General features: G+C 41.5%; 1 protein-coding gene across 1 annotated transcript in view; it reads right to left on the bottom strand.

Annotated features, from left to right (window-relative positions):
• neurl1aa (neuralized E3 ubiquitin protein ligase 1Aa) overlaps positions 1-24,337 on the bottom strand; it is a 76,921-nt gene extending 52,584 nt beyond the window's left edge. The window contains exon 1 of the mRNA XM_006799599.2: positions 24,033-24,337. Coding sequence (XP_006799662.1) covers positions 24,033-24,114 — 82 coding nt within the window. The 5' untranslated portion in view covers positions 24,115-24,337. The remainder of the gene's footprint in view (positions 1-24,032) is intronic.
• Between the last annotated feature and the right edge of the window lie 1,214 nt (positions 24,338-25,551).

The raw sequence follows: 25,551 nt of genomic DNA, 5'->3' as shown, positions 1-25,551 counted from the left end.
ATTGTGGAAGCCTCACATGTGAAATTCAAGGACAGCTGTGGAAAGGTCATAGCTCCCCAACAAAGGGCTTCATTGATGGTAGTGCTGTGTCTGTTATTAACAGACTGGCATGCATATAGACGTTGTTTGTGGGTGTTCATTTGTTTGGAGGTTGTATCAAATTCAAACATCCAGCCCGAGTTACAAAGAGCGAGGAGTCCTGTGACAGATGGTGTGGCCCGCTCAGAGCCCTGGGGCCACATTCTTAAAGCTTCCCATTACAAAGAGCTGCTGCTTGGGGCAGAATCTGGAAAAAAGTCTTAAGCAGACTGGAAATGATTCACTGGTCGTTTGCTCCGGTCCGGCCTAGGTAACTTTTTAATGTATTTACTACCAGGTCAAATGTCTATCACTTGTACTTTTCAGTCGCATGGGTCACTGCTTCAGTCGCTCACCTGGAAGTTGAGAAAAGTTTATCTTGGGCCCCGCCCACTTCCTGTTGCTGGTGGATATTTCAGGTGTAGTTGCTTGAAACTGCAGAATGCTATCAACTTTGCGTGGTCTCTGGTTGCCACATCAATGCAAATTATTTGCGTTGTGTATGCAGCTTTAGATTTATGATGTTTTATAAGAATTAACATTTGAAGTTTATACTAGATTGTGGAAAAACTGCTATCAGTAGGAAGGAGTGCCTTTTTAGAGGCTTAAGAGTTTCCTTTGCTTTATTAAGTAGGAGAAAATAGTGGAGAGACAAAAAGGTAGAGGAAATACCTCTGAATGACAGTGAGTTAATGAAACAGCAGATTAGATGGTGCGGGGATAATGTTTGTAGCCGATCTCATTAAAGATACGCTTGCATCTCCCATCCAATGCAATGATGCCAGAAATGAATGTGATTACGAGGCTGAATTACTTGAAAACTGGCAAAAATGTATTCTTGTTAATCGGGTCAGCCGCATCGCCTCGCTGAGGTAAAAGGTTTTGTTCACTTCTTGCTCAGAGTTACTCTGAGAGCTTCCTAAATAACTCTTAAGTGAGGACTCATTTCTATAAATGTTTAGGCTACGTTAAGAGAACTCCCCAAGAGCTCTCTGAATGTTTGTGAATACAGCCCTGATCTGAACATCATGCAGTCAAACTGAGATAGCACAAATACATGCACAAGCTCTGCATGTATTCACGTTCTTCAGCATAGTTGGCTCAAGCTACCTGCTGTAGTTAGATTAACTAAGTGCACCGGGGACTGGTGCCGTTTTAAAGATCCATAAAGTGTAGGGATACCATGCAAACACACAAATGTACTTATTAGTCTATTAAAATACCAGAACGTTTCCTGAAGCAGAGGCAGCAGCGCAAACATTATTTCTCAATAGTTTCATTAAAAATGCTCCAAAAGGCACAAAGACCACAAAACCTTTTAGTTTAATGACTGATTTTTACAGAAGTGAGGCCAAGCAGGGCGTGATCTAACTTTAACCTTTACCAAAATCCATCCATCCATCCATCATCCATCCATCCATCAATCATCCATCCATCATCCATCCATCCATCCATCGTCCATCCATCAATCATCCATCCAGCCATCATCCATCCATCCATCCATCCATCCATCCATCCATCCATCCATCCATCAAACATCCATCCATCCATCCATCATCCATCCAGCCATCCATCCATCCATCATCCATCCATCCATCCTTCCATCCATCCATCCATCAATCATCCATCCATCCATCCATCCATCCATCCATCCATCATCCATCCATCCATCATCCATCCATCCATCATCCAGCCATCATCCATCCATCCATCATCCATCCATCCATCCTTCCATCATCAATCATCCATCCATCCATCCATCCATCATCCATCCATCCATCATCCATCCATCATCCAGCCATGATCCATCCATCCATCCATCCATCCATCATCCATCCATCCATCATCCATCCATCCATCCATCCATCAATCATCCATCATCCATCCTTCCATCCATCAATCATCCATCCATCCATCCATCCATCCATCCATCCATCCATCATCCATCCATCCATCATCCATCCATCCATCCATCATCCATCCATCAATCATCCATCCATCCATCATATATCATCCATCCATCCATCCATAATCCTCCCATCCATCCATCCATCCATCCATCAACTATCCATATATCATCCATCCATCCATCCATCCATCATCCATCCATCCATCATCCATCCATCCATCCATCATCCATCCATCAATCATCCATCCATCCATCATATATCATCCATCCATCCATCCATAATCCTCCCATCCATCCATCCATCCATCCATCCATCCATCCATCCATCCATCCATCCATCAGCTATCCATATATCATCCATCCATCCATCCATCCATCCATCATCCATAATCCTCCCATCCATCCATCCATCCATCCATCCATCAGCTATCCAGTGACCTCACGTGGTCACTTGAAAACTGCCGTTTCAGAAGAAACTTTTTGTTATAGGAGTAAATTTTGACTATTCATAACAGGGTTTTTTAAATCATTGTTATAATCATTAATAGTTTCTTATTTAGTTAAGCATTTAGGTGATGGTGTGTGGCACCGGGCACCATTTTAATTCTGACATCTGAAGCAAATGTATTTCTTTTTTTTAATTAAGTGTTCGTGGTGCAACCATCAGCACTAACGTGGCCACAGATCTGATATAGTGGCTGATGATTAACCAACCCCCATTGCCACATGTCCCAGCACGCTTCACTGTTTAATGGCAGCTGGAGACCAGACCTGACCAAGGTTTCCACGGCAACCACTACTCGAAAGGAATTGCGTATTTCTTACCGGGAATGCATAAGTAAGTGCACGGGGACACACACAAACACACCCACAGCCCATTAGCCCAGCTCGACACAGTTTCCATCAACAGTAGCGGTGTGGGGAGACAACAAAACAAAACAGCAGTTTAGTGGTGCGAGCTGTGCACCATAACATCCTGCCAGCAAAACAGAGCTCGCTGCCTCTTTCTAAGTGATTTGTACGGGACTGAAAGGGAATCTGGCAGCAGATGCCAAGAAGCAGAGAGGTCAGCAGAGTGGCTCTCCTGCAGCCGGCATTGTCTGCTGCACGGCACGTGTGTGCAAACAAAACCTCCCATTCAGCGCAGTCTCATATGGGATATCAGCGGAGCCCTTAGAGCGTTCAGGAACAGGATACGATAAAAGAGAGGAGTGGAAACTTCACAGAGCTGTGACACCGTCTAAATCTCTGTGAAAAGACAAAATGAGAAATGCGAAAGCAGACGGGGGGGAAAGGTGAGAGATGGTGGGTAGGGGGCATTTGCACAGTCACTGCAGCAAGAGCTGGAATAATGAGTCTTCCTTTCATAAATTCAGCCTTGTTGCAAATCTCTTTCTCTCTATTCTGAGACATGCCCTCAGCAGGTATTCCAGATAACTACACTCTTAGTTATTAACAAAGGTGAAAGTTAGTTTGAGGGCATAGGGTGTCTGCTGTAATGTAGTACTTTTCATCAGAGTTGGAGCAGAAGAAGTGGGGAGGTGATAATTAGATCTGTCACTCTGCTTTAATATCTGTCAGAGCTGCTCGGCCTTGGGCTGGATGGTTGCAGAGAAATGCCTTATTGTCTCATGTGCCGAGGATCTGAAAATACTTTGCCTGATAACGCTGCCCCAGAATGTGCTGGTGAGGAGTGATGGATTTCAGTGGGGCATTGCTGAAGCTCTCAAAAGAGCTGAATTATTAATAATCCGGTAATTTAATTTAATGCAATATAACTTGTTTTGTACAGTACTACTTATGGACATCTGACAAATTAAAGGAAAAAGGCCTGAAGGAAGCTCGGTAACGCTGGAATGCCTCCTTATCCTGCGTTAAAACTGAGAGTCTTTCAGAACATCTGTGCAGATCACACGCTTCATATTTGACTTCCTGGACTGAGCGACATAGAGAAAGCTGGAATTTCCCAATGTGAGGGTTGTCCTTTCTCCCAGTAGCCATTATTCTGCATGAAAGTAAAAAATGGAAAGGCAACATGTGATGCACTAATCTCATTTCTATACTAAGGCTAAAGCTCCTCCCCTAAAAAACAAAATGATAAGACTTTATGAGTCTGTGTTTCCTGCAGCTTGCTTACAGGCAGGAGGACATGTGGTTGTAATTCCTCGCAGAGCAGATCCCCGAGACTTTTAAATTGCAATTCCGATCATGACGGGGTGTTTATTGTTAATTACATTAGATTAATACGGGGCAGCTGCCGCATAAGGAAACATATGAATCCGTTTGCATGGATTTTCGGCGCCATCAATCAGTGCGCCTGCTGGTTTTGTGGTTTCCCAAACCATACCCTCTGTGAATCAGCACAGTGTATCCCCCTTGGCATTCGCTGGCTCATGTCATGTTTGGAAAATTATACTTCCTGACAATGAGACAGATTACGGGGGCTTTCTTTTATCCATTTACGTTGCTCCCGCTTTATCATTCCTCTCATTTGCCACATTTATAACCTGCGTAAGTATGCTCTCTCTAGGTTTTTCTTCTGCTCTTTAGATCCTCCAGCAGCTGGGCTAAGCAGAAATCAGATCAAAAGAAAACCGAGTTGTTGAAAGTGTTGTGACCGTCCCACAGAGCAGACACAGCTCTGAGGGAAAATCACCTCAATCACTGCTTTATATGTACTCACTAAAACGATAGCCTTTTAATTAGACACTGGAGAGGCCACCAAAGATATTACCTGGGGCTAATCTGTTCCTCTTCTCATGTGGGACCATAACACAGATAAGCAGATTGAGCTCCTTTTTTTTTAAGGCCATGTTTTCATCTTGTTCCCACAGCTCAGACCTGAGTATCACTTTCTTTCCAGGAAGAAAGAAAAATGCATGAAGATATCTCATGCTTTGCTTGAGCCTGGATGGAAAGAGGAGTCACAGGATCCAGGCAAGATTTGGAAGCTTGAGGGTAGAGAAGAATCTCAAAGTCATGGAAAAACGGAAGTGGATATGCTACAGTGAGTCTGAGGAAAACATGCTCAGGTTTCAAATATGACCTGTGGAGGATTCACAGGGAGTGGGAAATGTTCACGGAAAAGATTTAATTACCAGCACATGAAAAAAAATCCTTTTTAGAAAGTAAGCAATGCTGAAAACATACATGCTGAAGATGAGAGGGAGGTTATAGCTATGCACTGATAATTTAGTCATATTAAAATGTGCTTGGGTGGGTTTCTGAAGACAGCTGCAGTATATATGTAGCAGCAGTGTGAGCGATAATAAGCTGCAAATCATAGCTGTGATTATTTGTGAACTTATTAAAAATATGCATAAAGCTATAATTTGTTTCAAGGAGTTCCTGTTTTAATAAAAGCATTGCTCAACTTCTCCTTTTATAATTCTGAGTATGCACAGTGTTGACAGCCTCACCAGAACAATCAAGCCAAGAGCTAACATCGATGCTAACATGCTAATTTGTTAGCATATTGCAGCTGCCGCCTGTGTGAGCGCCACAGGTTTACAACAAGATTTAATAATGACAGCATTTGAAAAAATATTTAATAATTCACAGTATTAATATTAATTACAATTATGCTCAACTTCTCCTTTTATAATTCTGCATTATGCACAGTGTTGACAGCCTCACCAGAACAATCAAGCCAAGAGCTAGCATCGATGCTAACATGCTAATTTGTTAGCATATTGCAGCTGCCGCCTGTGTGAGCACCACAGGTTTACAACAAGATTTAATAATGACAGCATTTGAAAAAATACTTAATAATTCACCGTATTAATATTAATAACAATTATGATTACAATCACTGAGTAGGTATAACATTATGCACCGTTTGATACATAACGAAGAATCTGAAAGAGCACCAGCAGTAGCTCATATTATTGCTAGTAATAACACTAATAGTATTGCTGTAAAAATGATTTGAAACAAATGTAAAGTAAGATTATTTAAAACAAATGAGACGAATTTACAGGCTGTTAAAGTTGCGAGCAAACGATACCAGCGCACTCTCTGTGTTTGGACCTGTGGTAATGAAACGAGATGCTACGGCCAGCGAATACACAGAATTTTACAGAGAACAAACTAAAACATGGACTGAGCCCAGCCTGGGTACTGAGTCAGCGCTTGATTTCTCAGAACTGAATTTATGCTTTGATATTCCTCTAGACGTTTAATTTGAGCAGCTGGAAGTCTTTAGCCCGGCGACAAAACCAATAATTATAGAAAATTTCTGCAATAACAAAAATGAAAGCCAGAATTCTTTTAAAGATTCTTCACTGTGTGGTTTTTAATATCAACAATTTCATGAGTCATTCAACTGCATTACAATAAAGATAAATGAGTAAAGAAACCCTGCAGGCTGGTTAAGAACGTTACTGCGGCTTTCTCTTTGCTATTATACAAATTTTCCCAGAACAGCTGAGTTATGAGCGCCTTTCTGTTTCCCTGTTGTCACAGTACAAGCAAGACGAGTATGCAAAAGCAAAACTACCTGCATAATACTCGAAATAAACCAGAATACTTTATTTTTTTTATCATTTGGATAAATCGAGCTTCAGTAACAGCTGCAAACCAGAGGTATTATTACAGCATTTAGTTTTAAAGCTGAAGTCATTAAAAACACAATCTGGGGGCCTGTTTCTTCTCAAGGGGTCACGCACCGGGCCAGCCCTCGCCGGTGAGGTCTGAGCGTGACTTAAATTACATGCCAGTCCTAATCAAAGAGCATTTCTGTGATTACAAACAAGGAAGAAGAAGAGACATTTATTTAAAAATTATTATTATTATCATTACACAACCAAATAACCAGTTACATAATTCTACCTGTGAATTATCTTTAGTCACAGAAAACAATAAAAGGTGGAAATGAAAAACCACTGCAATGTTCAGCATGCAGATCAGATCAGTTCAGCTTATTTTGATTTACACCAAATCACAGCAACAGTCACCTGGAGGGGCTTTTAGTGTAACATACGATGCAGACGACTAAAAGAGCCAGGCAATGGTAGGAAGGCGTAGGTGTCACGACCCAAGTGCAGGACTGAAAACTCACATAGACAGAACTCAACCAGGAACTCATGAACACGGACAATATATGCACACAGGTGACAGGAGACAGGGGAAGCAAAACTGAACAAAACACACACGGGATGAAGGGCTATCAAAGTGAAACAGACAGAGAAACACCAGGAAGCAGAAAATACACAACCTAACAACTAACATAGTCAAAGAGCTAAACTAAGAACTAAAGGCAAGACTACAAACAAACAATATAGGATAGAAAGACTTATCCAAACTAGAGAAACCCTGGCCCCAAACCAAGGGACCATGACAAGGAAAGAACTCTCTTTTAACAGGAAGAAACTTTCGGCAGAAGCCGACTCGGGAAGGGACGGCCTCGGGGTGAGGGGAGAGAGAGGAGTGCAAGGAGAGCACAGGGAGACAGGACGAAATTCAGACTATGAAGCTGAGATGAGATACAATTTAACGTCATGCAGCAGTGAAGTAGTGAAAAGAGGTGAGCAGAGAAGAAGAAGGCCCAGAGGAGCTTTTAGCAGCATAACTAAAGGATGCTTCAGGGTCACCTGATCCAACCCTGATGATAAGCTCTGTTAAAGGAAAGTTTGAATCTTAAAAATAAAAAGTTTCTGTGTCCTGAATCCAACGATTTCCTTCTTTAAGACAAAAACAAGCCTCAAGCCATCTTCAAAATGTGCAGCAGAGACATAAAGTTCCTTAATATCAACAGAAGGAGAAGTGTGGAGAACAAAGACACTGCACACTTGTAGCAGGAAAAAAAACAGTTTCTTTAAAGTGATAACAGAAAAATTAATGAAATGGACTTCTTCCTGATATTCAACAACTGATTAACGTAATCACCATTCAGCAGGTAATTAGACACAACATGTGAAAGAGCAGTTAATGAAATACAAACACAAGTCTGAAATCAGAGAAACTCTGAAAACCAGGAAGAACTTTGTTGTTGTTTTTGTCTCATTAAGACAAAGTGTTGATACACCAGTGCAGATCCCTGAGCGATGCACTTGGTTTTTGGCTGTTCCAGCAGTCTTATGGTATTTATTTATTTATTGCTTTCCTGCAGCTCGTCCTTACAGGAAACCAAGCTGCACATTGGACCCAAGGGGAAGCTGTTGGTCAGGACTGAATATGAGCGGTGACACGTACAGAGAGATGCTGTGTGAGAGGAACTGCAGGCATCATGTCCTCAGGTGGGAAACAGTTATGTTTCAGCTCATTGTTTTGGATTTATAGATAAATTAATTTCTTGCAGATACAGCAAAACAAAAAATGGAGCAGACAGAGACAAAGACACACATCAGGAACATCAGGAACATAAGAAAAAGGCAAGTACATCAAACAAATGACCAAAACTCAAACCTTCAATAAAAATACTTGAGAAGTTGCAGTTTTTGGTTGTAAAAGCTGAAGTAAATGTTGATTTTGTACCGTCAGATATGCAAATAAGGAAACGGTCAGAAAAATATTTCCTATGTGAAAGTATGCAGAGCTTTTAAAAAGTACTATATATAAAAACTGCTAAATACATGCACTTGGCTGTGCAGGCAGAGGAAGAGGAGGTGGTAGAGCGAGTGTTTGTGAGTCTTTTTGTGCACATCCCTGTCAGTGTTTGTGGCCACGTTGAGGAAACGTGAGGCGAATGAGTCCTGCGGGGAGGCCGGAGAGCAGCCGACGATGGTCTGAGCCGTGCCGATGACCTGCTGCCTCCTCCTCTCTGCTTCAGTGCAGCTCCTGCACCACACCGTGATACGATGTGTCAGCACGCTCTCTATGGACGAGCGGTAAAAGGGCACCTGCAGCTTTTGACCCAGGCTATTCTCCCAGGAAGTGAAGCTGCTACTACGCCTGCTTGGTGACCACTGAGGTGTTTGCAGTCCAGGATTGGTCACGAGAGGTGAAAGTGCTCAGGAGTCTGCAGGCTGGGACCCTCTGCACACGGTCACTGTTGATGCAGGGGGGGCCAGGTCTGTGCCCATCCTCCTGAAGTCAGTCTCAGGTTGATTACTGAACTATAAGCTGACTATTTCAGGATCTCATCTCATGAATCAAACGCGGTGTAACACACACACACTGGCCAAGTGAACTGACCACCCATCCAGCTGTAATGTATGTGACAGGACGTGGATTATGACATCAGCACTGAGTTGGCTCTTAATCACCCTGGGACTAAAAGAGGAACTATGAGGAGACCGCCCTTCAGAGCATGGGAAAAAGTCCCAGTGCTGCTGCTGGACTTCACTGAAAAGCCCCCAACTTTTCCTTTTTTAGATGACACGGGGGATTTTGGTGCTTCTGAATGTGCAGGTGGTTACTTCCTCCCTTTCTCTCTGAGTCACACACCCGTGCACAATCTCTCCCACTCTTATCCTATCATTCCACTATAAAGCTGTGGTAAATGTCCCACGGCCACACTACTGGTGACAGATGGTAAAGGCGGGATGAAAACTCCCCAAATAAATATGTAATCCCTCCCTCACATGGGCCGCAGCACAACACGCAGATTATCCCATCAGATACACTAGAGCAGCTCTGCAGAGCAGCAGGCCGTGGGGAGATCCCTCTTTGTGCACGCATATAAAATGATTGGAACGCAGCATCTGCGTGTGCGTGTTTTAATAGCAGCGCACGCCGTTAAAGAGGCGATGAACGGCAGATGAAGTCACGTGCGCCACTTCAGACTTGAATGAAATGTATTCACATATGAGTACTTACTTATATCGCCACCATCAGTGGAATAAAGTGCTCCCATCTCGCCATTCGCACAGCAATAACATTAAAGATGTATTCATTTCAGTTATTTACAGCAGATTTACAGACATCCTTTTGGCACCGAAAGCAAGAAAACACCTGAATTTTCCCACGTGAATTACAAGCGGGATACAATTACGTTTATAGTCACATGGCTTGTAACTATTGTCCAGGCACAAAATATGAGTCGTCTCCATAAATACAGGAACATCGCCTGCTTTTACACACACTAGCAGATGCGTTTTAATGGCGTCGTTCTGTGATATGGGAACAAACAGCCCACTGTGCGTGTTCAGCAACTCCACAGAGTTTATAAAAGGGGAAGCTGAGTAAAAGCCACAAATATCCAAATATGTTACAATTATTATATGAATATATGTGAGGTTTGAAGCGTGTTTATCAATAAAAATGGTTTATGTCTAACATTTTGGAAAAAGTTGCTTTCAAGCACCTTTTTAGACACACGTCTGTGAGGAGTTCCAGTCTGGTTTTAAATCTCGTCACTGTGCTGAGACGGCACTTTTAAGAGTTTCCAATGGTCGACTCAGGTTGTTCGGTTGTTTTAGTCCTTTTAGATTTGACTGCAGCCTTTGACACAGTTGATCATAAAATACTTTCATTGAGACTTGAACACATTGTTGGTCTTAAAGGCTCAGTTTTATCATGGTTTAAATCATATTTATCAGAGAGGTCTTTTTCTGTACCTAATGACAAATACTCTTCCTGTTGTGTTCCACAGGGGGCTGTTTTGGGTCCAACTCTGTTCTCCTTGAACATGCTGCCTTTGGGATCTATTTTCAGGGAATACAACATCCCCTTTAAGTGTTATGCTGATGACATCCAAATTTACTTCCCCTTGAACCTGGATCTCCCTGTCTCACTGCAGCCTCTGTTTAACTGTCTACATGATGTTAAAGACTGTTAACACTGAATATTCTCACCATAACGAAAATAAGTTATTGTTTTTGGAAGTCATGCCCCTAACTTTGAATAAGTTATTACCTCCCTGTGTGCTTTTAAATGTGCTATAGAAATAAATTTGATATTGACTGATAAATGGTTATTTTTCTAAATGCAGTTTAGCTGAAGCTGAAGTTTAAACACCTACGAATGAAAAAAGACCCAACAGTAAGCACACAAAAGTGTAAGAAGAAGAAATCAAATTGTCCTGGGCATTTTTCCTTTTCCAAAGATTTCTAGACCGCGTTACCAGAACGGCCGTTCGTCACAAGCTGAACTTCGTCACCTACCGACGGGTCGCAGACTTGTGTTTGTCGGCACAGACCAGCTCAGTCTGATGCGTTGTCTTCTTGTTCGCCACAGCAGATCATCTTCCTCCATCTCACCCCGTGTCTAGCATGTCCAGCAGGTCCAAATCATCTCAGCCTTGTCCCTCCGACTTTGAGCTGTTCGTCTGATGTACTCGTTTCTAATTCTATCCAGTTTAGTTACTCCCAGTGAAAAGGTCATCTTTTTGTTAGTGTTATCGTCTCCAAAGCATACATCACTGCAGGTTTCACTCTCATATTTCCTCTAACTCCTGCTGCTCTCCTTCTGTCACAAATAACCTTCGTTTCCACCCAACCCACCCTTCATGCACTCTCATTTTCGGATGATCTGATATCGTCGTGTTGGTGTCAACATTGCAAGTGACCAATCACATTGTTGTGACGTTATTCTTTGGCGCGCCAAGCCATTTGTGCATTTATGAAATTCCAATGTTGCAAGGACAATATCAATTCTGCTTAGCGTTTATTAAAGGGTTAGGGTCAGGGTCCGTTGATTGGCGGACAGAGGTGGTTTCTCACAGCTTAAGTACAATTTTTTGGTTTTTCCCGAAATCGTAAAAGTATGACGTCACAACATTCTGATTGGTCACTTGCAATGTTGATCCTGGAACAGCACCAACACGACGATATCAGATCGTGCCTCATTTTCAATATTTGCTGCTCTGGATGGTTAATTTCAGGTATTTAAACTCATAATGTTGTTAAAATGTTGACAGTCTGCCTGCATTTATAAATTAGAATGGCAGTTGTTTGCAAACCTTTGTCAGTCTGTCTGAGAGTCACTGCGGTCAGTCTGAAGTGTACCTCAGAAGGAGGATTACAGCATGCTTGGGTAAAAACTTGTGACTGCCAAGTCTTTGGCTGGTAAGTGTAACTGTTGTGTTCCGACGTTAATAATATAAATAAGTAAATAACTTGCCCGCTCCAGCTCCTATAACCAAATATAAACAGTTGGGATGAGAGTTAGCTCAACCCACTACAGCCTCCAAGCTAGCAAGACTCATCTGTTCATGCTAGCATTAGCAGTGCGCACACATACGCGGCAAACACGTACCACATATTCACAGCATCTAATAAAGACTGTCGTGGATAAAGATATAATTAGTGTTGGAAAAGAAATGATACCGCCCTCTCCCACAGGGGAGTAGTACAACATCCCTGCCTGATGACGCATGATTTTAACCCAGGAATGCTAGCCATTAGCCTAGGGACTAGCTACGGAAGTCTGTTAGCTATAAAGTGGGTTATGAAGTAGGCCTGTGAATTTCTCAGCCAAACAAATATGTGAGCATACATGTATTTGGAGCTTCTAAGATTGTGATTATCTAGATGAAGTTTTAATGGTACAGACTAATCACATTTATGCTAACAGGACTTTGATGCTAAGTTAAAGTGCACTACGTCGTATCAACGGCTTCTCAGAAAAACGACGAGGTCGTTTCAGTTAAACATGTCGTGATCCGGCACCAGATCCTTTTCTCATGCAGTGAACAAATACCTCAAGGTAATTGTATCTTAATTGCATACACACTATAAAAAGTGGCTGCAAACATTGAGTCAGATGTTATTTTTACTGAATTGCACTCATTTTTCTTATTACAGTGATCAGACTGTATATGCATATTGGTGTTTCCCTGCATGCTACAATGTGTGAAATGAATTTTAAATGAGGTGTTGTTCGCCCGTTTTAATTTGAAAATAATCACCTTCCTGTCACAATGTTCTCACTGCTAGCATGCAAGAAAAAGCAAAGCATCACTTCACATGCTGATTGACTTGGCGTTTTGCCGGCATTTACTTCCACATTTATGACTTCCATCCCAACTTCTTCTTCTTCTTTTTTTAAATTGTGCAATCAAAACTATTTGTGTAGCTAATATGCTTCTTTTTGATCCATTGCCATGGAGGAAAGTAATTTGGAATTGGCTTGGTGGTCTCGGAGAGGAAAACAATTCTTTTTTTGACATTTTACATTAGGTCACATTAGGCCATGTGGCTCCACACTGCAGAGCCTCATCACAGAATTAATTTGTGTTGTTTCAATGACAATATTTGATCCAACACACCATTATCAGTGATGCATGAGAATGCACAATTATCCTAAAATGTTACTTTTATTGCAAAAACCACTTAATTATATTGTAGGATAAAGCCCCTACAATAATAGAGTCTTTACCTTTTATTTTATTGGCCATTTACTTTTGTTTCCATCTGATTCTTGTTTGTTTAATTAAAAACTTAATCCTTCCTTTTTAATTTTTTTTCTTGGTCATGCTCACAGCTGTCGATCATGTTGTACCAAAGCTGCAGCCATGTGTCAAGAGCCAAAAAATGCAGTTCCTCTAATGGCCTCTTGGGGCTGGCTTCACACCTAAGGCCCCATAGATTCCCATGTTAACTGATACAAAGATGATCATACTGCTAAGGGTAAAGTATAAAAGAGAGATTTTTGTGAGAGTTTGTTTGAAAGGATTAACAGACTTTGGATTGAGTTTAACGTGGAAGTGTCGGCGAACAGTCTGGTAGTAATATGCTACGTGGTGGAGAGAGATGTTGATGAGGATGGATGCAAAAACGCAATGAAAGGCAGCAGATGGTGAAAGGAGCAAGACTGTGAGGGTGAGGTAACGAGGTCTACGATGAATTCCCTTCACGTGGTGGTGATATTTGAGAGTGATGGTGGAATAAAGAAAGCGACTCACAACACAAGCATGCTAGTGTGTTAGGGGATGGAAACCCGCTGATTGGGTGTAACACAGATACCCAGGTGGAAAAGGCAGGAAATATTACAAGTGTGTAAAAAGACAAAATCTGAAGAGCTGTAAAAGCTAGAGTACAGAGACCCAGTGGCAGTAAAGGGGTGATTACAGGAGTGCCCTTTAGCATTAGCATGATGGAGCTGGTTGAAAACCAGCAGGAGTGCAAAAGGAATAACAAAAAGGCCCAAGAAAGAAATCTACAGAAACAGTGCTGAGGGAGAAAACTCCAAAATAACCTTTTTGAGAGATTTAAAAGGTTCATTGTGACGAAATCTGTTCACCACAAAGATGCTTTAGTTGCAGGGGATTTGTGCACACTGCTAACTCGTGAAAGGCAAGAGAACATGAACAAGATGTGCTGGATGACACGAACACAGAAAATGTGGAAACACAAATTCTGTAACTCTGGAGGTCAACACAATGTTGTCTGCCAGGATTCAGTGCAGCAAGGCTGTGCTGAGGTTGTCTGGAGGGCTGGACGGGAGAAAGGGGTGTGGGGAAGGACAAACAACTGCAAGTGTCATGAAAGCTGCTTTAAGCTGCTGAAAGAGAAAAGAGGGATAGTGACCTTCATAGCAGGAGACATGAATGCTAATTCCAAGTCCAAGACGGAAAGCATACAAATCCATGACTTCTACCTACCTGACCCTTCTTAGCAGACGGGTGAGGTGAGGGGAATTCAAAGAAGGTGTTAATTGTAGTAATAATATTGTTAATCCTACACTGGAACACAACACACTTGATTGTCATTGGTCGGTACTTCAAGTGGTTCATTTACAGTCAAAAGGAGAGATCGGACCTAATATGTATGCAGGAGTGACGGCTAACACCCTGTTTAAATTTAATCATGAGTGGGTTTGTGGCAATGAGACGGGACAGGGAAGGTGGGGTGGGAGGTGGTTGTGCCACCTTTGGTAAAGCGTGTGTGCAAGGAAAAGCTGGCTATCATAAATTTCTATGATGCAAATCAATAAACTGGTGGAACTAGAAGCAGAAATGCAGAAAGCTGTGTTTTCTGCGGGGACACGATGCACATGAGACCTTATGGGGAAGTGACGAAGCCAACTATGTTAGCCAGGCAGGAAGAACCGCTGGACTGGAGTCAGAGGGTTTTATAATTGATGCCAGGAGCACAAAGATAAACATCAATACCATTAAATAAGCTGCACTGGATCTATTTCACCACATGGACCATTATAGGGACACTTTGAAGTGACCATTATCCTGTATGTGACAGGACTGACTGGGGAAAATCACAGTGTGATTTATTTCACTCAATAATATTGAATGGGGAACTAAAAAGTAGACATTTACTTGTAGTAACGCAGGGGTGCTGCTAGGAAAGCACTAGTTTAAACAGTTTATACTTTATTATGGGGAAACATCTGATTGGCTATTGTAATGTGTCGTGAAAGAGAGTCAGTGCAGTAAGTGTTGATGTCATGTAGGAGCTACAACAAAGCAAGAAGAAAGGTGGCACACGAAGGTTAGTGCTGGAAGACACAAGTCTTAATAAAGCACTCATGTGTGGGAGGAAATTATTATTTAGGCTTCTGAGAACATTCGTTTGAAATGTTGTAGGAACAGGAGGAGGACAAGGCTTAAAATTGGCAGTGCTGTGCATGAGCTGCAGCAGCTCCCTGCTAATTCAGTTTGCTAACCCTCTTGGATCGCTTTGGTTTGCAGCGTTGGCCCATTTTAGAGCACTCTGAGCTGCAGACTGTCGAAGTCTGTGCTATCCAAATCTGTTGCTTTAGTAGACAGGTGTCTTATGAATGCTAACCAACCTGATGGATTACAGAAACCATAATCAAAGTCATGGTGGTTCTGTCCATCGTTTATACACAGTCTCTGGGCTGTTAGTGCTGAAGATGCTAATCAAAGATCTACTTGTCACCCAGGAGGTTTGTTACATCGTTTCTTTTCTTACACTGATGGAAAATTGTGATTATCATTAACAACAGCATTCCACATCTAAGTCTAAGAAATACATTTGGCTACCCAGCTAGTGCTGACTATTATTATAGTAAACATCGTCGCAGTGACTTCTTGGTTTGGTTTTTGTCAGAACTCTGCTGAAGGTGCCGCTCCCCTCCTGACCAGGCCACAATATGAAATGAAATCCGTTTATATTTCCCTCCAATCAGAACTGCATGTATAAGAATAAATAGATTTTATTTTTTTAAATTTAATTTAAATTTAATTTTTTAAAACTTTATAAATAAAAATTTATTTTATTTATAAAATAAAATAAAATTTTATAAATAAAATTTTATTTTATTTATAAAATAAAATTTTATTTTATTTATAAAAATAAATAAAAACAAATAAAATAAAATAAAACAAATTATTATAATAATATTAATAATATCTTATGCTGTTTTTATAGTTTTATTGTTTTACATTGTTTTATTTACTGTTTTATTGTTTTTATATTCCCATTTCCTGTGTTGTAAAGCACTTTGTGATTTTTATCTGTGAAAAGCGCTATATAAATAAATTTTACTTACTTACTTAATATAATAATATTTAATAATATTTATAATATTTATAATAATTATAATAATATTTAATAATATTTAATAATATTTATAATAATATTTAATAATATTTAATAATATTTATAATAATTATAATAATATATAATAATATTTTATAATATTTATAAAATAAATTTTATTTTATAACAATTTTTTTTAATAGCTCCTCAGACATAACTGGGTAGCTCGGCGTTTATTTAGGCTGTTCTGAACGCTTTCGACTGCATCTCTGATGCATCAGAATTAAATCTGCATCAGTTTTAAACAAAACAGATGAGCTCTTCACTAAGTGAGCTGCGCTCGCCCACAGTCTGGTCCGGCTGCAGGATCTTTTGTGCTTGGAAAGGGTTAACTAACACTAACGTATGAATCACTGACCTAAATTTAACATACTGTTTCCTGCATCAGAAAAACACACTATTCTGAGCGCTACATGATTTAACAGGCTCTCGGAGAACACACTGTACATGTACACGAGCACAGATGAAGCAGGCGTAATTATTTCATTTGGAGTCTGCGGAGCTCGGCGAGCTGCTCTTCTCCACCGTAAAGATCCATTAAAACATAAATCTGTTACTGTGCTCACAAGCAGGAAGTATTCCCATCATAACGGGGGACAAAATGATGCATTTGCACGCTTTCGACACATTTCCGGTATCTGTGATTAACAGAGACGGTCCTGTTTGCAAAATAAAGTAACCACAAAGCCATTAGACGAATACATTCATCACAGATTCACTGTGCTAGAAATAAAGAATTGAGCATTTTATCAATTTCACCTCATATTTGTGACCGTCAATGACACGGGCGCATTGCAACATAACAGATTGTTGCATTTTTCAAGAGTAAACCGATGCATCACCATTACAAAATGCATTAATAACTATCTTGAAATAGCTGCTTGTCTTATATAAGTATGACACATGGTCTAACCTGATGAGCTCATCCAGCACAGCCAACTGTCTGGGTTGGCTGTCGGATTTTTTGTTGTTTTGTTTACTAAGTGTGAAAGCTGCATTACAGCGCCCGAGGAGCTCCAGTCCTCCCAGGAGTCAAGCGCCCGTATCACCTCTCCGTAGCCGCGCTTCTTATTTAGGCAGGTGTTAAGGATGTTCAGAAACACTCCAGGCGAGACGCCGCGTTGCATAAGAAAGGTCAAACATCACCAAAAAGGCAGCAGAGAGGTCACGGCTGCAAAAAGAAACGGAGAAAACTGCTTCCTGAATATTTCCTCGGCTATATTATTAGTGTCTTATGACTCCACTCAACTGTGCCCCGTGTGAAATATGGTTCACTAATTTCAAAACTCACACAGGATCATTTCATTTAATGACCACTCCCGAGAGACCAAGTGCACTTAATTCTGATTAGGCTTTGTCCTAAGTTCAGATGACTAACAGTTTCCTATTACACACAAACTCTGGAGCTCATTAATTTCCAATATGTCAAAAAAATACCACCAAACTAGGAGTTACAACATGTTCTACTTCTGTAGCACCTGTAGCACATATCAGCAAACAGAAGGTATTTAGCACAAAGCTAATTATACATTTTATTTAATCAGGCACTTTCATTTAGACAGTAAAAGGGTTTCTTTTCCCCGGAGAGCCTTCAGACCACAAAGCATTCCTTTTCAGAAAATCAAGCCCACAATCAGGCACAAAACAACTAAAGCCAGATAATAGCAAGAGAAAAACCCCGGAGCAGTTATAAAAGCCATAAAAACATCACATGATGATGCTTTATGGTCTCCAGTGGGTATGAAAGAATCCAGCTGGAGGGCAGTTTGCTGCTCGTTCTATTTCAAAACAGGCCTGCCAACATTATGGAGGATAACTGTTAACAAGTTAGTGGATCATCTGCTTTGGTTACTCGGTTATTGATCTTGTGCTACAAAAAACACAGAATTTGCCCTTCAGGTGCTGTGACCTACGTGCAAAAGTAGTAGTTTAGCTACATTTCTGTGTAGTTTTTGCTGTTTTACTATGTTAACACTAATGTACGACTCAAGTTAGGGCTGGGTGATATGGCCTAAAATCCATATCGCGATATAATTTGAAGCATGTGTGGTAATGATATATATCACGATATATTATTTTCTTCTGTATAACATATTTTCCTCACTATAAGGACTTAAAATCCTTTAATTTTCTCAAAAATCGAGAGTGTGCCTTATGTTTGAATTCTGGTTGTTCTTACTGACCTCGAACCGATTTTGGCTGCAGAAATCTGTAAAAAATGTTTTAGTACAACTTTGGTAAGCCGCACTGGTTGATGGATCGTCAGAGCATTACGGCTGCCGTAGTGAGGAGCTTCACGGAGTAATCTGGGTCCTAAACTCCGTCAGTTTCAGGTCCCAAAGTCAAACGAACACTAAGAGTTAAAAACGGTCTAAATTCTTTCATCTTTAATAAAATCATCAGCGTTGCTGCTTTACCAGGTGTAACAATTAAGTTTAATATTCATGCATCCATGAAAACAGAAGTTATTAAATTTAACGGAGTTAGAAGTTAGCAGGAAGTTAGCTCGCTAGCTTCCACCTAAACATTTCATACCATATTCTGACTGATAGATTTTTGAAGCTAATTAAAACGTACAGCTCTGCTACCACTTCCAACATAAATGAAGACAGAAAACTAAACAGCAGTGGCGTTTGCAGGGTTACTGAAGTTGGGCTAGCTGGTATATAATGTTGTGCTACGTGATTGCTAGCACAGCTATGTTAGCATAACATTAGCACAGTGAAGCTGGAGGGTGAACGCCAACTGTTTTTCCACTCGATAAAAGTTACCGTGAGGGATTCTGGTGGTCAGGGACAAATGCAATCACATAGCAGGATGCTATACACGGGCCAAACTTCAGTCAGGAGAACAACTGAGATCATTCATCCACAATACGAGGTTAGTTATTAATATACTGCAACAACATGGGAACACAGCAGCTGCGAGAGAATTTAACATTAATGAATCAATGTTACGGAAGTGGAGGAAACACAGTTTTTGGCTTTCCCCATATTTTAAAAGTGCTTCATCTCTTTGCTATGACTGTCGCCCGCCATAATGGTTGTAGCCGCTGGGATGCTTTCGACCAAAACAGGCGCAGCTTGATGACATCATCAACATGCGCTATTGCGATAGAGCGATATAGTTAAAATCTCTATCGTTGGCCAAATTTATATCGTTTCTATCGCCCACCCTTAACTCAAGTAGCTCAATTCTTGATTCTTGACGCACATGTTGTTGCTAAAATAAATATTGCTCAAAAGACTTCAGGTAAAACAGTCTTCCTGGTCTGGTAACCATCATGGAGCTCCACAGAAACACTCCCTAACTGAACTGATGCTGATCAGGCATAACATTATAACCACCTTTCATGGCCAAAACAGCCCTAACCCATGAATAAGTTTCCACTCCTGACCAGGCGGAGAAGCCGAGGATGCAACGTGTCGAATGCTGCACAGATAAAAATGATCAGCCCAGACTTCAGCTTAGGTTTGAGATAACCACAACGTCCACTATCAGCAGTACACACTATAACAACAGAAAAGTACTATGTGAACCAGTCATCTGTGTGTTTGTGTTGGTCAGTGTGTGTGTGAGGTAGCAACATGCCCTTGCGGTGCCCTCGCAGTAATATCATGTGGTGGAAACTAAATCAGCCTGTGCTAATGAAAAAGTGATGATGTACAGCTCAGACTGTTTAGCTCCTCCCTCCTGTCTCTACACGGGCCGTGTCGCAACCCAATAAACACAACAGCCAATAAAACTGTCTGCAAACGCATTTTGTGTTATTGTTGCCCCAAAGTTCTAAGTGAAAAGCAGCTGCAGCACTCTGAACGTTCTGCAGAAGCCAAAGAAGAAAAATCTATAAAGAGGACACATTTCATCACACTGAGCTTACAAACGTCTAATCTGTGTGCACGAGAGAAGGATGCATTTTTGTGACTTTGTGCATAAAAATATGAAAGTTTAGCACCTCTGGCCTGCTCACAGTCCTTCAAAGTGTCGTTGTGACTACTTGTTTCTGTAGATCTATGATTTCTCCTTGGACCTCCAACTTCCTGAGGGTGTAAACATCAACTTCTTTGTCAAACTGATGTAGAGGATCATCACTGATATGAGAGACTGGTTTTTATAAAGCGTTTCTACTCTACTCGAGCACTTATAGTGGTTTATACAGGCCTCGTTCACCTTTTTCTTTCTATCTAATATTCACGCTCTATTGATGCACGGGAGAGCCACTTGGTGTTAGGCTGCAGGGTAACCTGCCTTACCTCTTCAGCTACAGCCACCCCAAAGCATACGAAGCCCTACGATGAGGAATCATCATTTTGAAACTGGATGTGAGAGGTGAGATGTGACTGTGAAGCTGCTCATTTGTCAGTGTGCATACCTTCGAGTTATCAAAGTCAACATTATGTCTTATTTAATATGACCGAGATCAGCAAACGCTGCAGTATCTTGTTTGCACACACAGTGCAAAGTATAACTTTGTCACATATTACCTGTGTTTGGCCTCTGTACATCTTACTGTGTAGCTGCCAATTAATAACACTGAAAGTGCAGGATTTGCTCTGCTGCCTTCTTTCACTGATAACGAGTCCTTACGGAGTAAAAAGGACACAAACTAATTCACTCTTGTGAAAGCAAATTCAGTTAGTTGCACTGAACTCCAACCAGTCATCCCACCCTCCCTGAGCCTGGTTCTGCTGGAGGTTTCTTCCTGTTAAAAGGGAGTTTTTCCTTCCCACTGTCACCAAAGTGCTCATAGGGGGTCATATGGGTTTTTCTCTGTATGTATAATTGTAGGGTCTACCTTGCAATATAAAGAAGCTTGAGGCGACTGTTCCTGTGGTTTGGCGCTGTGTAAATAACACTGAATTGAAAGTTTGGCTCTAAAAAAAGATGAGAAAGAGAGAAAGGAACTAAACGGTTGTTTAACCACGAGAAAGAACTCGTCTTGTTCTGGCGCATGCGATTTCCCCACGTCGGCCTCTGTCTTTGTGCAGCAGAACTAGATTTCTAGAAAGACGCACACATTATCGCACTGCTTGTCTCCTGCAGCTACATCTGTTTGCAGATTTCTTTGCTGTTTGTGCGCTATGAGTGTGAATATGCAGCCATTCCTACTTTCTAACAGTATGTTTGTGTCGGGCTGCAAATAGGCTAAAAAAAACTGCCAAATAATTTAAATTTAAACAAATATTTTGATATGAAGTACTTCTGTGGTCTCTCGGTGTTTGTAGTACTTGAGAAATGGGTCACTGCTCCAAAGCTGAGTCAGCAGTTCTCTGAGAGCTCTCTTTATCAGTTAAAACCAATGATTTTACGTCTCTGCTGAAGAAGCGAGTGTGTGTTTGAGTTGTGCAGGCTGTGGGGCGGCGGCGGACGTGGGGGGGGGTAACAGCCAACATATACACCGTCTCAGCCCGACTCTGATCGGCGAATATCTCTGTTCCACATCCAACTAATCACTGCGTCCCAGCAGCAGCCTAATAAAGCGGGACGCAGAGCACAAACACATCCTTTCATCACCGAGCGGCTGCCGGTGACGTCGTCTGGTTCTTATCCCAATCAGCCATCAACTCCCGCTGATAACGCACTCTGGAATCCATCACCATGGGAACTATTGCACATGTTATGGGTGGTTGTCAAGGCAACCTGGCTGAATAATTGTCCCTGTTCTTCTCTGATGCGCCGCCTCGCCTCCCCTCGCCTGACTCACTCGTTCCTGTGATGTGAAAATAACGCGTGCTGCGGATCGAGGGAGAACGTGGAAGGGCAAAGTGTGTACTTATGGTGATTATCCTGCAGACAGCTTCATTTTAAACCGCTCCCCCAGGCCCACCACTTCCCCCTCTGCAATCCAGATGTAGCAGCGAGATCAGGGCGAGCAACGTGGAGGTGGGCCGTTTGGTAATTTGCATGATTGGACACGTGGGACGCAGTCCAGTGGGTCCTGGAATATCATTTTGGTTGCACCAAACACAGTTTATTCTTTAGCTTTAGATTAAGACCTGTGGTCTGTTCTTAGAAATACTGTGAATAAAACATGCAAAGCAAACCAGTTACCATACAATATGTACCGAAAAATACAATTTCTGTCTTTACTCAACACAACAAAGGAAACTATGAAGATAACTTGAAAAATAATTACGCTTCTTGTCTGCATGTGACAATATTCAAGCTCCTGAGCCAAATCTGGGCCTTTTGAACTTGTAATCCAGCCACACATCGCTTCAGCTTCTAGTAAACTTTGTTGAATCTGGTTGAAGCTGTGGTCTGCACACCAACGTGCAGCCCAAACTAAACAGCCGCACCTGCAAGTTAACAAGCTGGCTAACAAGGTCTGCAAGCAGAGAAGAACCGCTGACAGTTTCAGCTGAGATGGGACGCTGAGTGGAATACTTTACCAAATCTAAAGAGATGCTATCCATTTATAACTTTTGCATTCCAATAAAAAACACCAAAACTAAATTGTATCGTCTTCGCCATGTTTGAATCCAGACACCAGCAGAGACATGGAGCCACTGAAGTGTAATGAGACACGCAACCGTACAGCTGCATGTTTACGTACATATTCAGCCTTCACTGCAGAAGCCTTAGCTTCAGACTACAGGTGAGCTTTCTCACATCTTTAAGTGAACTTTCCTAAAAAAGTTACTAAAGTGTCATGCAAAAAATATTTTAATTTTAATGTAAAGCTGTAAAACCAAATATATGAAACTAGGAAACAGTAGAATTAAAATGCTGCAGCTGAAACTGGATGACAGAGTATTTATTTTGTTACTTTAAATACTATAAAATATAATATAGATAACATTTACATAGCTAAAATGACAAGAAATGACACCAACAGAAAAAACATCCTGATGTTTGTGCGGTTTCACTTCACTAAAGGATTGCACAGTAATAAAAACTCGTACAGGAGATGAAGCCTTTTGTATTTCAGCTTAAATACACTAAATGTTTGCAAACCTTTAGACTGCTGTAAATTATTCACCCTCACGATTTATGATCTATGACTTCTTTGTTTGCATTTTGGTAACAGTGCTCTCACCTTTGAGAAATTTACAGCAGCCAACGTTTCAGTTCTTTATTTAGTTCCTGTTTCTGTGGCGTCAGAGAGCAGCACGAGGACTGTTCTCAGACCAGGACAGAGGAAGTAACCTCTCGATCCATCAGTGATAAATTCATCCCGACTTTACTTTTCTTTACGAGATGTTTTTATAATTTAGAGGTGACATCAGAACATGTCCCAGAGCATAATGCTAAGATCAAACGCGGAACAACTCCTAATCTCGGACTTTCGCGCGGCTGAGATCCGAACATCCCGAGTGTTTGCTTGGCCTCGTGGTTCTCATACAGCAAGCATACTGAGCATCCGTGGCTGGGCAATGCTACAGAAGTATTAAGAACTCCTCGAGCTTCATGTTTTCAGTGCTGACGTGTCTGCCCCTACAAACGTGCACGTGCACCTCCCGGCATCAACCAGCGCGACCCGAACAGGCAGCAGGCCCGCCTCCTGCAGCCGGGAGCTGTTCTTCAGCACCACCGCGCAGCTGATCCCGGAGCAGCAGGAGAAACTCTCCCATCAGCTTCACCAACAGTTTCAGTGCAGTGACGTAAACTCGTCAACTACGAAGCGTGTTCAGGTAACTCACCTTTCTGAGAGTTGCGGAGTCTGTGGAAGCCCTGCTGTTGACCTCTGTGCAGCGTCGAGATGCCCGAAACATTGTTGCCCATGACAGGAATTCACCGCGGCCGGTTGGACTGATGCTGGCAGCTTGTTGAGCACAGAAACGATGTTTTATTGTTTAAACGACGTCCTCCGGTCATCACCGGCGACCAAAGCGGAAGAGGCGGCAGGCGCACAGGTGTGTGGAGCCGGCGGGGCAGCGCTGAGGATGATGATGGTGATGATGGTGAGGAGGAGGAGATGATCTGAATCCTGAATGGAGCTTTTGGCTTGTCATCAGCGGCTGAATAATCCTATTCAGCGAGCTCAAACTCCCCCCCCACCCCCACAAGTGCTCAGATCATTTTATTTGTTTTTAATATTAATAAAAAAAGAAAAAGCTGTCATGTAAAGCATTTAAAATGCTACACGCTCTGTGGTTCTCAGTAAAACCGGATTTGTCACGATTCTGTCAGTGTTCTTATATAAAAATGGGAATTTTGCGCGACGACAAAAGAAAGAAAATGATAGAAAAATAATAAAAGAGCAGGTGTGTGGGCCTAGCAGAGTCTCCTCTGCTGTCCGTCTAAAATATGGAATAAGTGCAAACCACATGTGCACAGCGAGCGCCTTATTACGGCGCATGGACAGTATCAAGCTGCCCTCTAGTGTAAACCAACAACAAACAGCAAAAAACAAAAGGAGCCAATGACAGCCTGGCTTTGCTTTCCAGGCTCCAATCCTCGGATTTGATCCAAAGCCCCAACAGGAGTTCACGTGTTTCGGCCCCAATCAAACAACCGATCGGTGTCATTAATTATCATTAGAGAAGAATTCAAGGGAGTGCGAGGTCAGAGGGAGTCAGTGATTCCAGTTTGGCTCGGCTGATTAGTGGAAGAACTTCACAGTAAAAAGAAACGCGGAGTGATTCATTAGACTGACACCCAGCGCCGCCCTCCGATAAATTATTTGACCTTTACCAATTTTTTTAACTTTTAAAGTTAAAACTGCAAACTCCTTTTATCCACAGAGTTTTTCGTACATATTCATCTGCTTGGGGAACACGCTGCTCCTCAGGTTTTCCATTTTGTGCAATATTCCTCTATTTCAGATGCAATCTGACTCCACTGCAGCTTTTTAAAATCAGATTGTGTAAACCCCTGCACATTAAAAAAGCTCAGTGCAGTTGTCAGTTGCTTGTTAGAGTTTACTGAGTCGTTAGCAGGTCCAGCAAAGAGAAGTTTCTCCTGTAAATGTCTTTAGTTTTAATGACTGTTTCAAAAGCAAACATTTCACATTTTTTCACTTTCATGTTAAATGAACCCCCTGAATTGCCTGACATTACAGTTCAGCATCCTGGTTAGCCACAGCAGCATTGCTTTAACATTAATGCATCATATTGTATCAGGGGGGGCATTTTATTTGTAATAATAATAATAATAATAATAATACATTTTATTTAAAAATAGCGCCTTTCAAAGCACCCAAGGACACTGTACAACAGA

Source organism: Neolamprologus brichardi, chromosome 6 (assembly GCF_056152115.1).
Source record: "Neolamprologus brichardi isolate AB-2024 chromosome 6, ASM5615211v1, whole genome shotgun sequence".
Classification (NCBI taxonomy): Eukaryota; Metazoa; Chordata; class Actinopteri; order Cichliformes; family Cichlidae; genus Neolamprologus; species Neolamprologus brichardi.
The sequence above is the reverse complement of the archived record's forward strand: the minus strand, read 5'-3'. Positions and strand labels throughout refer to the sequence as shown.